This window comes from Dermacentor silvarum, chromosome 1 (genome assembly GCF_013339745.2).
Source record: "Dermacentor silvarum isolate Dsil-2018 chromosome 1, BIME_Dsil_1.4, whole genome shotgun sequence".
Classification (NCBI taxonomy): Eukaryota; Metazoa; Arthropoda; class Arachnida; order Ixodida; family Ixodidae; genus Dermacentor; species Dermacentor silvarum.
Genome location: NC_051154.1, coordinates 134,328,482 through 134,342,920, shown reverse-complemented (window position 1 = coordinate 134,342,920; position 14,439 = coordinate 134,328,482). Strand labels below are relative to the sequence as shown.

The window sequence follows — 14,439 nt, the reverse complement described above, 5'->3', positions numbered from 1 at the left end:
CAGAGGGCAGAATGAGTGGCGAGAAAATCCAGACCGAGAATGAGTTCGTGAGAGCAATGCTCGTTGACGGTGAAGAGAACGACGGTGTTGCTCGCAGAGATGGCGAGTCGGGCAGAGCACATGCCAACAATAACGACGGTCCCTCCATCGGCGACTTGCACGGCTCGGTTCGGGGCAGGTGTCAGAATATTCTTGAGCCGACGGGTAAGCGCAGCACTCATAATACCACATGCGACCGGTGTCAATCAACGCGCACACAGGAACATCGTCAAATAAAACGTCCAAAAGAGTCTGGGCCCAAATTCACAAAGACTTCTTACGCTATGATTGTTCGTAAGAGAAAATTCCAGTCAATCCTGATGCTGGACATATAATTACTGAAGATGACCGACCAATGGGATGGAGCACTTACGAACGAATAGCTTTTTGAATTCGGGCCCTGGTTCGTGGGTAAGGTCAAGCGAGGATACCGTGGCAATGTCGTCAATGCAGCTCCACCTCGAGAAGCTGCACTGTCTAGTTTTCCGGTCGGGGGTGCTGCTAATAGATCGGAGAAGGAGCACGGCGTGGCGGAGGCGAACGAGATTGACGGCGGTAGGGAGAATGTGAGCGGGCGTATCGGGGTCTTGTCAGAGGTGTCGCAGAGTCAGATGATGGGTTGGGCATAGAAGGAGCGAATGAAATGGACGAACTAGAGGGACGAGGGTGGTAGGCAGAAGAATAGCGTGTCGGAGAAGTCCAGCGGCTGCGGCAGTGGCGAGCGATACGCGTATTGCTCGCGTATCGGACGCGCGCGATGTGTCGGCAGTTAAAACATATCGGTTTGTCGTCCATGGTGCGCCATTCGGACGGATTGCGCTGTCCATAAGTGGAGTAAGAGGAGCGAGGAGGGAACGTGGGTGAATAAAGAGGTTCAGAGCGCACGGGACGAACGGAGTGAAGGCCGACGTTGGACAATTCTTGACGGATGAAGGCCTGTATCAAGGAGGTCGTCGCCGGAGAAGGATCAGATGACGGGAATGCAGTGGCCACCGGTTGTGCTGCTTCGACCTCACGACGAATGATGCGGGTTAAGTTGCCACATCGCGATGGCTGGTGGAAGAGGTCGTCACAAGATGACGTAGTAGCTGTGTTGGGAATGCGCGTGATGTGTTGGGATACCCGGCGGCTTTTAGCATGCTCGAGACGGCGGCATTCTTTGAGGATCGTATCGATGCTGGTAAAGTTGTTAAACACCAGTGGATTGAAGGCGTCGTCAGCAATGCATTTGAGGACGTGACCAACCTCATCGTCCTCCGACATGCTCGGGTCGGCCTTGCTACAGAGGGCCAAGACGTCGAGAATTTACGACACGTATAGGACTCGGTCGACGGCTATACGCGTGTGGCAAAGGCCTTCTTTGCATTGAGTTGGCGACCAACTCAATACCTGTGACTGGTGCTTCGTACAAGCGGAGCCAGTCACCAATATCACAACCACCGACTCCAGTGAAAACGTCAAGACCCCGAGGGGGGAAATCGTGACGTAGGTCGTGGCCTCAGGCGTAGATGCTTGCGTAGATGAAGTGCCGCAAGCAGGAGCCGAAGTTGCATTGTCGGCGTTGCGACCGCTGCGAAGCTCCATGGAGGGTACGGGGAACGTCCACCTCCACCAATAATGTTACGTGTAGCTGATGCGCAAGCCTATTTACAATATATTTACACGTAGGCCAACGGTGGCCAAAATGGCAATCCTATATCAATCGGGAACACGTCGTCTTCCTACTCTTCAGTGCAGCCACACTGTGGCGGCTGTTCCCTATCAATATGTCCAGCCTCATCAGGGTTGGCTGAACTTTGCTCTTACGAACAATTCTAGCGTAAAAGCTTTTGTAAATGCGGGCCACGGTCCCTCGATCACCGCACCGAAAGACAAGCCGGCCGAGTCGTCAATGGCTCTGTGTCAGATAATGCCACCGGACCCGTTCATCTTCGCGGCAATCTAGGAATGGCGTTCCTGAAGGAAATACTTTCTGCGCTACTACGCGGGCTCCGAATTCTGCGACAAATCACAGCAAACCTAGGTGGGCATCTTTATTTATCTGATGGTTTTGCAGGCAGAGGCAGTACTGAATACTTTCAAGTTAAACAATGAATGTGTTAGGGCTTTCTTTAAAAGCTTTATATCACATCATTCCGCGTCGTAACGTCATCTTTGAACAAGCCAAATTCAACACCCGCGAGCACGAAGCGGCAAAGCCATGGAAGAATCAGCCACCGCGCAAAATGCACTGGATGAGACATGCAGTTATGGCACCCTTCCCAATCGTATCAAGGAACTCATCCGCAATCGACTTGTCAAACTGGGACCGAAGTGCCTCAAAAGCATTGCAGATCCACTGAAGCATCCACCTCCAGAAGGCTTTAAACGTCGCGAGACAACGCGAGAAAACATTTCGGCTTCAAAGCATGGTGTTCTCGATTATGAACAAGTTCGCGGAAGTGAGCGCCCTTCAGAGGCAGGAGTCAGCCCAGCGATCAAAACTCCAGGCATCGCTTTCACCGAAAACTCCATCGGTGACAAAACTGGATGAGCTCATAGGCAAACCACACAATTTTCAAAAGTAACGAGGTCGACACAGCTGCTGCGGAAAAGTGCGACAGGTCAAAGCTCAGTAGTAAGCAAAATACGCTGTGTACCAAAAGGATAACAAAAGAGATCACTCGGATCCGACAGTTTAGAACATCAAAAAACACGAGCCAGGAATTCTTGGCCTCGGCTCACCGCAGGAATCTGCGGAAGCATGGGAAGTTTTATCATCCTTGAGGTATAAAAACAATCGAACAGCACTCGCTCGGCTTATACCATTATACCAGAGCATATGTTTCAGGAACAGTTCAGTACTCTGTCCTTACAACTTCCCAGTTGCCGGTTGCAGGGACCTGATAGCCAGTTTCCGTGGATTGAAGGAATTACTCGCTTCAAATTGACGTAGAAAAATCAAGGAAAGTCCTTGAAAGTGTTGAGCCTGTAAGAACCTTCACTCTGGAGACCAGTTATAAAGGGTCTGCGACCGATACCAAATCTAGGTAGAATAGAAGTAGTATGCGTTCAGACCGGATTTCCTAGCGCGTTCCAATGGCTCGGAAGAACGGGCACTGAATACCACATACAGCTGCATCAAGCGAAAAAACAATGCAAATCAAATTATGGGGTTGAATGTCCCTAAGCAACACGCGCGCCATGAGACACGCCATAATCGAGGCTCTAGGTTAATTTCAACCACCTTGGGTTATTCAACATGCACTTATTCTATTTTTGCACTCTGCCCTCATCGGAATGCGGTTGCCGCGGCTGGCGATCAAGCCCGCGACCTCCAGCTCTGCAGCAGGAAGCCATAGCCACGGAACCGCCGAGGCGGGTAGTTGCGCTAAGTTGCCATCCCGTTCGCTCCCGGCCAACCCAGAACGTGCGTGCTCGTACCACTCTATCCGAATTTGAAGGGAAGAGCTAGAGAGAATGAAGGGCATCGGAGTCATTACCCACGTCACAGATTCCGACTACCCGGTGTTCCCTCATGGTCGGCTTCTGCAAGCTGTCCACTGATTTACTGATTTATGTCTATTACAAAGAGCTTAACGATCACGTGCTTCGCGAATGGCATCCCGTACCAGCCTTCGAACACACGTGGGAATGTTCTAATCAGCGAAGGTGTTCAACATCTGCGTAAATTCCGGATTTTGCCAATTTCTGTGACAGTACCTACCAATCATCTTACGGCGTTCATCAAGCCATTCATGAGATTCTGCTTCAATTGCTTGCCCTTCGGGATTCTGTGAGCTCCAGAACATTAACAGAGGCGCGTGATGGGTACCCTGCACGGCTTGGATGGACTGCTCTGGCACATGGTCGACATACTTATCTGGGAAGCTACTGAACAAGAGCATGGAAGAGGCTGCGCATCATACAGCCATTTACGTCTTTAACATAGAATACCGGCCAAACCAAGCTTCTATAGCGGGGACTGGAAAAAGTCCGATTCTCAGGAAAAGCAGTGAATAAAAATATCGGCCTTATTTACAATGCATTAAATGACCCACAAAATATGAGCAATACCTGTCTCAAGAATAATATGGAGCACCCTGGATGCACACCATGAAGCACATATAAAGCAATTCACTTATAAAACTAACCACATGTCCTGATAATCTTGTAGACTTACGTTCAATGATCCGAACAATCTGTCTGCGTCATACTACTGCAGCCAACTTGGCTGCAGTTCTTTGCGAACAGGCGGTCACAGGCACTGTCACTGCTGTTCTAACGCAGATGCAGCATTTCAGAAGTTGGTTTGCTCCGGACGTTCTCTTCACGGCCCGCCTTCAGTTACGGCGCCACAGCAGTGCCGGTGCTTTGTGCAGATACACTATGCGATGCTTAGTTTGCAGTTAATACAAGGACCAGTGCTCATGTTGCAGACCATCATTTTTTCTATATTTATAAACTTGGGAGACGATAATGTTAATTTCATATTAATGCGGCGTCAAACAGAAGGAATTCTCACTGATTAACATACGCGGAAGTAGTACAAGGTCTCAGTAAAATGTTTCGAAGCCAAAGTGGCAAAAGACGGTAATTTGGCGCTGTTCACATTGCGAAATAAAAGGCGCGATAGATGTAACCTTTGGAGGTAGATCAGGCCGAACTCGTCATTTTTCAAGACGATGAGCCAGACATAGGTAAATGATCAGGGCAAACTAAAGAGTTGTCTTCGACGTACCAAGTGGACGACGTCTCTTGTTGAAAAATTCCAAAAACGTTCTAGGCAGTTTCTTGCAAACGACTGATCAAACGGATCTATTTCCTAAGACAAGGAAAGAGTTACTTTCAAAAACATGAATCCAGTCAATTTCTGCCACGTTGTTTCGTCAACGCTGAGGTATAGTTTCGCACAGACAGCATACTGATGAGCCGTTTTAAATGGCACATATTTATTTGACGCTCCGGGTAGCTAAGATCTTAGGCGCCCGTTCCTGTTGTGAGAGTCGGCGGCGGAGGCGGCGGCGTAACCGAGCGAACGAGCTCAGCGAAAGGTGAAAGCGAACGCGGAGATGAAAGACGCGAGGAGGAAAGCGAAAAGGAGGGTGCAGGGGAACCGTGAGGCGGAAAGCGGAGGAGGGTATGGCGAAAGCGTGAGTAGAAAAGCGTAGTGCGGCGACGATGGCTACGAGATGGCGCCAGAGTAGCGCGCGTCGTCTGGTAAACTTGCTGGCAGCAGCTGCTGTGAATCGCGCCCACGCGTCAGCCACGTGCTGGCTTTCGCGATCTCCAGATTAGCGAGGCAGTCACGCCACATTTCGCTCCGTTTGCAACGTGTCGCACGAGACAGATTGTCCGCGCCAGCCGGTATATCGCGAAATGAAAAACGCGATATACCGGCTGCGTTTAAATTTCGCATTGGGCGGTATCGTAATCGTCCGCGAATTTTTTTTTTTTTCCAAACGACGTCTTCGCCGCATCCGCGATAACAGAATGGCGACCAGAAACCGAACAAGTATTTTTTCCGGTCACAAGTACGCAAATAAAGAAATCGGTGATAGAAGAGCTCAATATCGGGTGCATTTGACGCGGAATGGCCCAAGTGCGACCCACACCCGAATGTATAATGTCTGTGTGGTGGCCTTTACAGGGACATTAAAGACAAATAAAATTTTCAGAATATTAGCAGGTTCAGACTGTTGTATTTGCAAATAGGTCAGTTCTGCCCCGTGATCGTAAGCTCTGTAAGACGTAAAGCACACAAAGCGAAAGCCCAGGCGGCGACGCCACCTTAAAAATTCCCCCTCAGGTCCCGGTGACGTCATAGACTCTGGCAGCGTCTGCACGAGGCTAGATGATCGTTCATCGATATTTAAAACAGAAAGCTTACGCTTCATTTGGAAGTAAAAATTATCCAACTACCCAATTTTAGTGCGCCACTTCTGCACCGCAAGGGCCTAAATAGGCAAACATTATGGAAAACAGTGATATTGGACGTCCTCGGCGCCATTTTTTTTTTGGCACTCTGTTGAAAATTAAATTGCTTCCTTCATTTTTTCTACTAATAACTATTTTTTTTTCGCTGAAGAAATGCCTATTGAGTTTTGAAAAAGTAGTCTACTATTCGAAACTAATTTCACGTTTCTCTTTAATGTTCATTTAAAGTCGGTACAGATATAATTTTTACCGGTTACAACAATCACTTATAAGTCAATGACAGTGTAATAAAGACACTCAGACGGTTTGATTTACCATTATTTTTTTCGGTATTTGTGAAAGGGGCAGTTTCATCCGCTCTTGCTAAATGCAAAGGAAAAGCACTTTTTTTTTCTTTCTTTTAGACGAGTTTACTACGTCATAATCGATAAGGTTTATTTTGGCTCGAAGCTTCACACGTTAAAGCGGTCATCGCTCAGAAGCCCTTTAGTAATGGCGGCAATGGCTACTGTGTGGATGTGCCACAGTATGTTACGTGCGTGCAGTGAACCATGGTAACGCTGCATGCGATTCGGTCTCTCCCTGGGTCGAAATGCTACCTCACCACGTTCTATGAAAATAAAAGAAATATATTTAGTCACTTATAATGCTGACGGCTACTGCTTTTCACGTAATAGTAATAATAATAGGAAAAATATTGTAAAAGAAGAAGTAACTGCATAGGTTCCAGAAATATTGAGCGGAGTTAGATATGCGCGTAAATGAAGTCCACGCGTAGTCCTGGACGCACTAGGATATACAATGACAAAACACGAGGTCAGATCGCACTGCACACTATACTGAGTCCTTCCACGTGCGCACATAAGTTCCGAACACGTATGTGAGTACGGGGTCCAAAACGAGCAGACGCACAGATGAAGAAAATACAGATATAACATAATACACGCACAGTGACACAGCAGTCAAACCCAAGCTTAACCCATCACACAAGAGGCACAAACCTTGATTGGCCTGTGCATGTTTGGTCTTTTGTAACGCAGCCACAGCATGCCCAGGATGGAGACGCCCACCCAGAGCCACTGGTTGAAGCTCAAGTAGTTGATGAGGACGAAGATGTCGCTCGTCACAAACATCAGCAGCGCCACTGCACACTAGCATCAAAGGTTCTCATCAGACCTTGTCGCGCGGTCATCTCACATGGAAGCAGAAGAGACAGAGAGAGAAGAAAGGGCAGAGGCAGAGAGATTAACCAGAGGGGAAGATTGGTTTTGCTATCCTATGCTGGGAAGGAGAGGGGAGGTAAGGTGACAGGAAAGTAGAGAGAGAGAGAGAGCAAATACACCATCACAGTCAGTCACTGTCACCGCATACTATCACCGCACAGCACGGTAGCACTTGTGTAGCATTACGCCAAGAAACGTCTGCATCGTCAAGTAAATCGCTCTCTGCCGACGTTCCTTTGCACTGATATTACGATGCTCCGCAGCTTTAAAGATAATGCATACTGGCAACAATCCTTGGACTAGTGGAAAATCTTCAGGAGATATGAGATTAAACCCTGTCCTAATACGTGAGAGAACAAAAAAAAAAAAAAAAAGGTTCGGCGACATTCGACTACCACCGAAAGTACCCTAAAATCAATACGCATTTTACACGAGTTTATTGAAAACAACCTGGCACATCGCTTATTCGAGGAACTGCATAGGATTCTGCAGTTGGATACGATAATAATTGACAATTCGGATTCAAACGGAACGTCTCCTTTTATTCGAACGAATTAGGTTAGAGAACTTCATAGCTGGTATTTTCCAATATTCGCTTTTCGACAAATATAGGGGCGTACTCGAGCTTGCATTGGGCAGATCAAAATGCGAGAGCTGGCCGCCTATTGGACGTTTCAAGTGACCGCCAACTTAAGCACAACTTACTTATGCTTGCGATTTCTGCTACAAGCGTAAGATAACTGTTCTACAAGGAGTGAGCGCTGCTAATAAAGTGGGGTCGTTAGTCAGGCAGCATGACGAGCGACATGTTTTCACCAAAAAGGCAAGGTGTGTTTTTGTGTTCTGTTTATTGAATTTTTTTAATATAAACAGAATTTTTAAAAATCACCAAAGGCAGATAGCATAATTCTAGTCCTTGACCTGGATTACTCGAACAAGCAGACGGCAGACATTACTTGCAAGAGAAACGAAAATGCCTAATCGAATAATTAACAAGATTTCACTAATGAAACTTTTTACTAATTACTTTACGGCAGATGTTGCAATTTACGAATAGCAGCCGGCGAGCTTGCAACGAATATCCAATTGGAACAAATTCTGACCAAGGCACCGATTTCGAGATATGCGCCATCAAATTTGCACCGATTATGCCCTGTCGTTCCAGACCCCTTTTTTTTTTTTAATAAAAATGCTGTTTTATGCATTGAAGCACAGAAAGTAGCTGAACTGGAACGCCAATGTGTTTCGTCGCCCGCTTTGGGAATGGTTATCTCGAAACTGGTGTCATCCTGAAAATTCGTTCCGAGTGGATACGCAAAGTGGCTACAATTTTAAGTGGCTACAATTCGTAAATTGCAATGTATGCCATAAACAAATTAGATGAACACTTAATTAGTGAATTTCTGTTATTATTCGATTATGCATTCCAATTTCTCGAGCAAGTAATGCCGGCATCTTTGAGTAATGCCTGCTCAAGGGCTAGGATTACGCAATCTGCTGTAGGCAATTTTTTAAAAAAAAAAAGTATGTTTAGTCTTAAATAAACACCAGGCATGAAAGCCATAGGCTCCTGAAACTCACTATTTTGAGGTATTTCACATATATTGCTTTTTTATATTGCTGGAGAATGTCCTATAGCATTTTCTTCTTTTTTTTACCAAGTCAATGGCTGGTTATTGCCGTGCAAGTACCTGTATGTAAATTTATGCTTCATTTCCTACCACTGGATACTGTAGTATCCGGTTTCAATGGATAATGTAGTATGCAGTGGTAGGAAATGAAAACTAGCTTTTCTTAGGCGGAAATAGCCTGTTGTTAGTACCCGTTGAGTAGCATCAACAAAATAAAAACACCTAAATACACCAATGTTCCCGCGAACAAGAAATACAATCAGAAACTTACAGATAATAAAAGAGGCGGAGTCGGAGTTAGCTTAGGTCGTGTTTATCATACCAAATATCATGGGAAGGTGCCCTTCCAATGCTCCAATGAAAAATAATCTGAAAAGTGCAAACGTGTATGTGTAATCAGCACAAAGTACAGGCAGTCGATGCACGCAAATTTTTTTCTCTCTTTCTTTCTTTTTTCATAATAAAAAAAAAATGCGGCCAAAATATGCGCGGTGTTACGATTCACTTTGAGCGGCCATGCCCAGAACAACTACAAGCGCATGGGAAACGGCGTGCCTAACGATCTCGCTCGTCAACATGAACAGACGTGTCCGTCGCGTGGGTCGAAGGGGAGTATGCGCAGAATGTGCGAAACCTGCCGTGCCGCCTTGCGACCAGCTCATACCCGCTTGTAACGCACCAACCCCGCTTGGATCGTTCATCCTCGTTGCGGCAACCACCCCCGTTTGGGGCAACTCACCCCCGCTTGGGACGTTCACACCGCTACGACCACCAACCCCCGCTGCGGCAGCCCGCCATCACTGCGGCAGCCAACCCTCACTACTGCAACCCACCCTCACTACTTCGTCTTGTTTGCCCTGACGTGTCTCCTAACAAGGCCATCTGCAGTGGGGGCAGCAGAGAAGGAGAATGCCCGGATGGTGGAGGGTATAAGAAAGCCAGGAAGCTGCCACGTGAAGAACACTTTTGCTTTGCTCTAGCGTGCAGGAGCATGCACGCTCAACGATTCTTGTATGTTTTCTTTGGAGCACACCGCGAACCGACCCGCCGTGGTTGCTTAGTTGTTATGTGTTGGGCACGAGGTCGCGGGATCGAATCCCGGCCACGACGGCCGCATCTCGATGGGGGCAAAATGCATAAAACACCCGTGCACTTAGATTTAGGTGCACGTTAAAGAACCCCAGGTGGTCCAAATTAATCTGGAGTCCTCCGCTACGGCGTGCCTCACAATCAGATGGTGGTTTTGGCACGTAAAACCCCATAATTTCACACCGCTCACCCGTAACTATGCATTAAACTTGTGTTATTTGCTTTTTTTACGTCGCTTCGTCTTCCCTGCCGGACCCTGTCCGATGGTCAACCTGGTTCGAGCTCCAAGCAGACGCTGCTGAAGGTTTACCAAACCCCCGCCCGTAACAGTGGTGATGTTAGGCGATTTTTGTCTTCCCTTCCTCCTGCTTTAGAATAGTATTTTTTTTTTTTCATTTACAGATTCTGCAGGCCCTTCTCGGGCCCATGCAGGAGTGGATACTTAGAATACAAACAAGAGAAGTAAATTTAAATGAAGTACTTGACAAAGTTGCAAAAAAGTCACAGTTTCGCCCTAAGGGCGAAGCAATGAATGCGATAGCAACACAGCAATGTCATACGAAGTAAGGTGAGCGGCTTTGGTAGCAATATGAATTGTAGTAAACATGAGCTGATTAAGTAAGCAGGTGTGCTGCGGCGTAAGTAGACCGACATGAAGAGAGACTCGATGACCACGAGAAGGCGCGTGTGAAACGGTGGTGTTGATGAGAAGCGCTGCCCGTGGGCAGCGCGTGCGAAGGGACACACCTGTAGCGCTGCACTGCCGATCCAGGCAGCATTGCATGTGTAGCGTGCGTTGTAAAATGTGGCCCGGCTATTACTAACTGAATGAACAAGCGTGGTGTGAGCGCGCACAAACAAACATGAATAGATCACACTGAATGACTGCAGCCAACGACTGTCAAAACGCTGGCAGCAAGCGCATACGCCGCGCAGCGGGCGAAGGTACGTGCGGTCTATCGCTTCAACGGAAACTGAGCGGCGAATGCACAGCGCATACAAAGGTCAGAGCCGTGTGGAGATAAGAGACGGTGCGGGCGAGCGACGAGCGCGGTTGTTGGCAGAGTAGAAGTGCGCCAGTCAACTTCCTAAATCTCACTTCGACCCTCAAGTGCTTTGCGGACATCTCCTCATATAGCCAACGAAATACGGAGGGAGTAGTGCATGACACGTCTCCAATTCACTCCAATATCAATGGAGTGCGCTCAGGAGTCGGACTCCAAAAGTAACGCTTCGCAGTATCGAAATTTCCGCAGGGTTAAGTTTTACTAAGACATCAGTTAAAAGCACGAAACTGCGTTTGTCCTTTCCGCTATGCCGTCGTCGACATCGTTAAATCGTTGTCGTACACGTCTTCTCGATCGTCAGGCCAACTCCTCTCCTCAGTTTCACATTTGTCCTCACAACTCGTCTTCTCATCAGGCGTAACTTGCACGACGTACCCGTGAAGTTCCGGTGAACCCGCGTCTTGATGAAGGAGCACGAAAATTCACTTCATCGCGAACCCAGTTCATCCAAAACAACTAGAGCAACAAACACATGGACATGTTCCATATCGGGCCAGTTGAATTCGAATTCTCCGCCACCGCCGACAAGAAAAGAAAAGAAGCATGTGCGCTTATTTACAGAACAGTACTTGCCCTTAAGCAGTTATAGAACAGGGCCGGTATTTTGTAGCGATGCCTTATGCCTTATTCTATACTAGACTTGTCATCCACCGCTCATGGCCGGCTGATCTAGTTGATAACGTGAGCAGAAGGTCGCTCTGACCACTGACCAAGGGTGAAAAGCGCGAAAAGGCATTAGCATCGGAAAGGCATCGCTACAAAATACCGGCCCAGGCACCAACCAATCGTCGTGGCAACGTTGGACCAGGCCGCTGAGCAATTACATACAGTTCTCACGAACGAAAACTTTTTGAATCAAGCCCCTCCCGGAATGGCTAGTGGTATTCTCTGTTAGTACTGTTTGCTGCACCACGCATAAGCTAGCAAACCACGAGTGGCAGGAACGAAATGAAAAATAACGCAGGAACGGCAGGAAGATCATATCCAGATAACGAATCGCCAAATACCTTGCGATGTCTGAAAAAAAAAATGTCAGCATCAGCTTCGTAGTGCTGCCAAACTCACGTTGTTTCTCGTTCGCAAAATAGAAAAACAAAATTACGGTTTCGCCAATAACGCGAAGCAGTGACGCGATATCTGGTGAAACATAATGCGCAGTAAGCCTTAGGGCGCTGGTATAGCCAGACGTTTCTGGCGTGCCAAGCAGCGGCCGGCGAAGTCAGATCTATACGTTAAGCCGGCGATGCTGGGATTGCCAAAAAATCGCCCCCCATATAGTTTGGCCCGCCAATGGTGGCCTGTAACAACGCTGTGATCAGCTGTCGTCGTAACGTACGCGCACAAGCGGGCGGCTACGTGCGCTTTTTCACTTGGCAAAGGCGCCAACTCAGCGCGCACTCTGCACTGACCCCGAACTGCAGACACCGATTTGCAAGAGGCCAAGATAGACGCGATGCACTGTCTAGCGGCTCCGGCGTGAGATAGGACATGTGCGTGCTATCGCGCTCAGTGTGAGCTACAACGCGAAAGCGCGTGGCAAAGCGTGTTGTAGCTCATATTAAGCGCGATAGTACCTCGGGGCATGTTCTATGCCCGCACCGGCCGCGTCCAAGCACGCCGAACGCCGCCGGTCAGGCTAGTTGCGCCGTAACGCTATACTGTATACTGTAGACTGTCCACTTTTCCCCAGCGTAGCGTAACTGCGCTGCACGTGCACGCGTTATGCCGCGCTACCTATAACCGCGCCTTTAGACTGTTTCGTGCTGTGTTTATGGGAGTGAACATTCGCAAGTGCAAGCGACAAACCTCCTTTCGAGAAGTAAAACAATTGTGAGTCGTATTAGTTTGTGGAAGCTGCGCCTCCCGGTGGTGAAGTGGAAAGACTCGGATTTTTTTTTTTTTCCTCGTCTTGCCTATCGGGTCTTAGCAACTGATCTGTACTACAACAACCCTTTAGCTTCTTACTATTAAATTCATTCGGCTTTTATCAAGTTTATATTTGGGCTACCTCCCGCTACCCTCGAAAAAAGTAAGACGACGTCAGCACCATCCAATAAACATGAGAAGTCCCCTAATAGAAGAAAACTAATAAAGACCAAGCAGACACGCTCAGTCATTGTCATTACATGTAGTAGAAGAAAACTAAATTTAGGACCACTTCTGTAACTGGGAAGGCGATGTGCTGTAGAACACAAAGAAGGTTCGGACGTCAGCTCTATCAAGCATACAGATGTTGAGCGGGTGTTGGCTAATATTGGCAGCTGCATTCGCGATCGCGCTCTGCAGGATCGGTATTCTCCACTGCTGTAGTGTCGGCAGAATGGCTCGGAGGTAGAATTTTGGACTGTGGTCGTCAATTTGAATCGTCGAGGCACAATGAGAATGTTTCTTTCTACGTAATGTTTTCGCAAAGGCTATGCCAGCGACGGACGGTGGCGGACACCAGCAAACGCCGGCGAACACCAGAACAACCAGAGGAGTGAGCCCATAACAGCTATCGCTGCAAAATATTCAAGTCCCATGCAATGTGGGAATCGGTGTAAGCCACGGCGTAACAATATTTGAGGTGTGGACACTCGCCGCGCACTACAGCGGAGAGCGTGGACCACATAGTGTTCGCTCCAATACAGGCAGCTGCGCTCCTGCTGGTCGCCCTTGTTGCAGCGCCAGCGGGGCAAGTTGAAACGCGACACGGTATAACTTTGGCAGCTTGAAATCACAGCTCCCGAAAGGTAACTGCTGTCAAAATATTAGCACGCGACGTTCAAACCACACAGTGGTTGGCGCATCGTTCCGTAACAGTTCGCGCTACCGATACCGACACTCACCTTGCAATAGTAAACATGATCCCGTTCAAGCCTCCGAAAGTGGACAAGCTGACACATACTGGCATGATCCACGCTACGACACCAATTGTACGCTGTGCGAAAGTCTGAAAATAGAAGCGTCTTTGCGTTAGTCACCGTTTTCTGGCGGATATTACAACCATGAACCAAATGGCAATGCAAATTGGTTGCTGTAGAAATCGTGACCGCCAGAAAAGAAGTAAGTGGGCCAATGGTTTACCTATTCAAAGCGTCCAACACTTCTTCGAGGGTTTGGCAACTGCCTTTAAATTGAAACTTTGTCGTCACTAAGAAACATAAAACAATTACGTGTAGTGATGACTCATCCGAACGTCTTTCTTTTAGCCAAAAAAGCTGCCTATACAGTGAGTCTTTAGTGAATAACATATTCTTTCCGCTTTTGTATGCACCACGCGACATGTGTCAGCTGTGCACCCTTAGCAATGTTAAGTCTATTCCCTCCCCAACTTTCATAAGTTCCACCTAATCCTTACTGTTGCCCGCGCGTTTCTGACTTCGGGTGTAAGCTAGACACAAAGACCCGCGACGAATTATACGCGTCTATATGACTTGGCTGGATGAAGAAAATCTCAAAGTGCTAAATGCGCGGAGAGAGGCATAACATTAT

The 14,439-nt window shown here is 47.7% G+C and overlaps 1 protein-coding gene across 1 annotated transcript in view; it reads right to left on the bottom strand.

The window, feature by feature from the left end:
- LOC119460212 (large neutral amino acids transporter small subunit 2-like) overlaps positions 1-14,439 on the bottom strand; it is a 96,753-nt gene that overhangs the window by 20,057 nt on the left and 62,257 nt on the right. Inside the window, 4 exon segments of the mRNA XM_037721407.2 lie at positions 6,957-7,106; positions 9,081-9,116; positions 9,118-9,178; positions 13,794-13,897. Coding sequence (XP_037577335.2) covers positions 6,957-7,106; positions 9,081-9,116; positions 9,118-9,178; positions 13,794-13,897 — 351 coding nt within the window.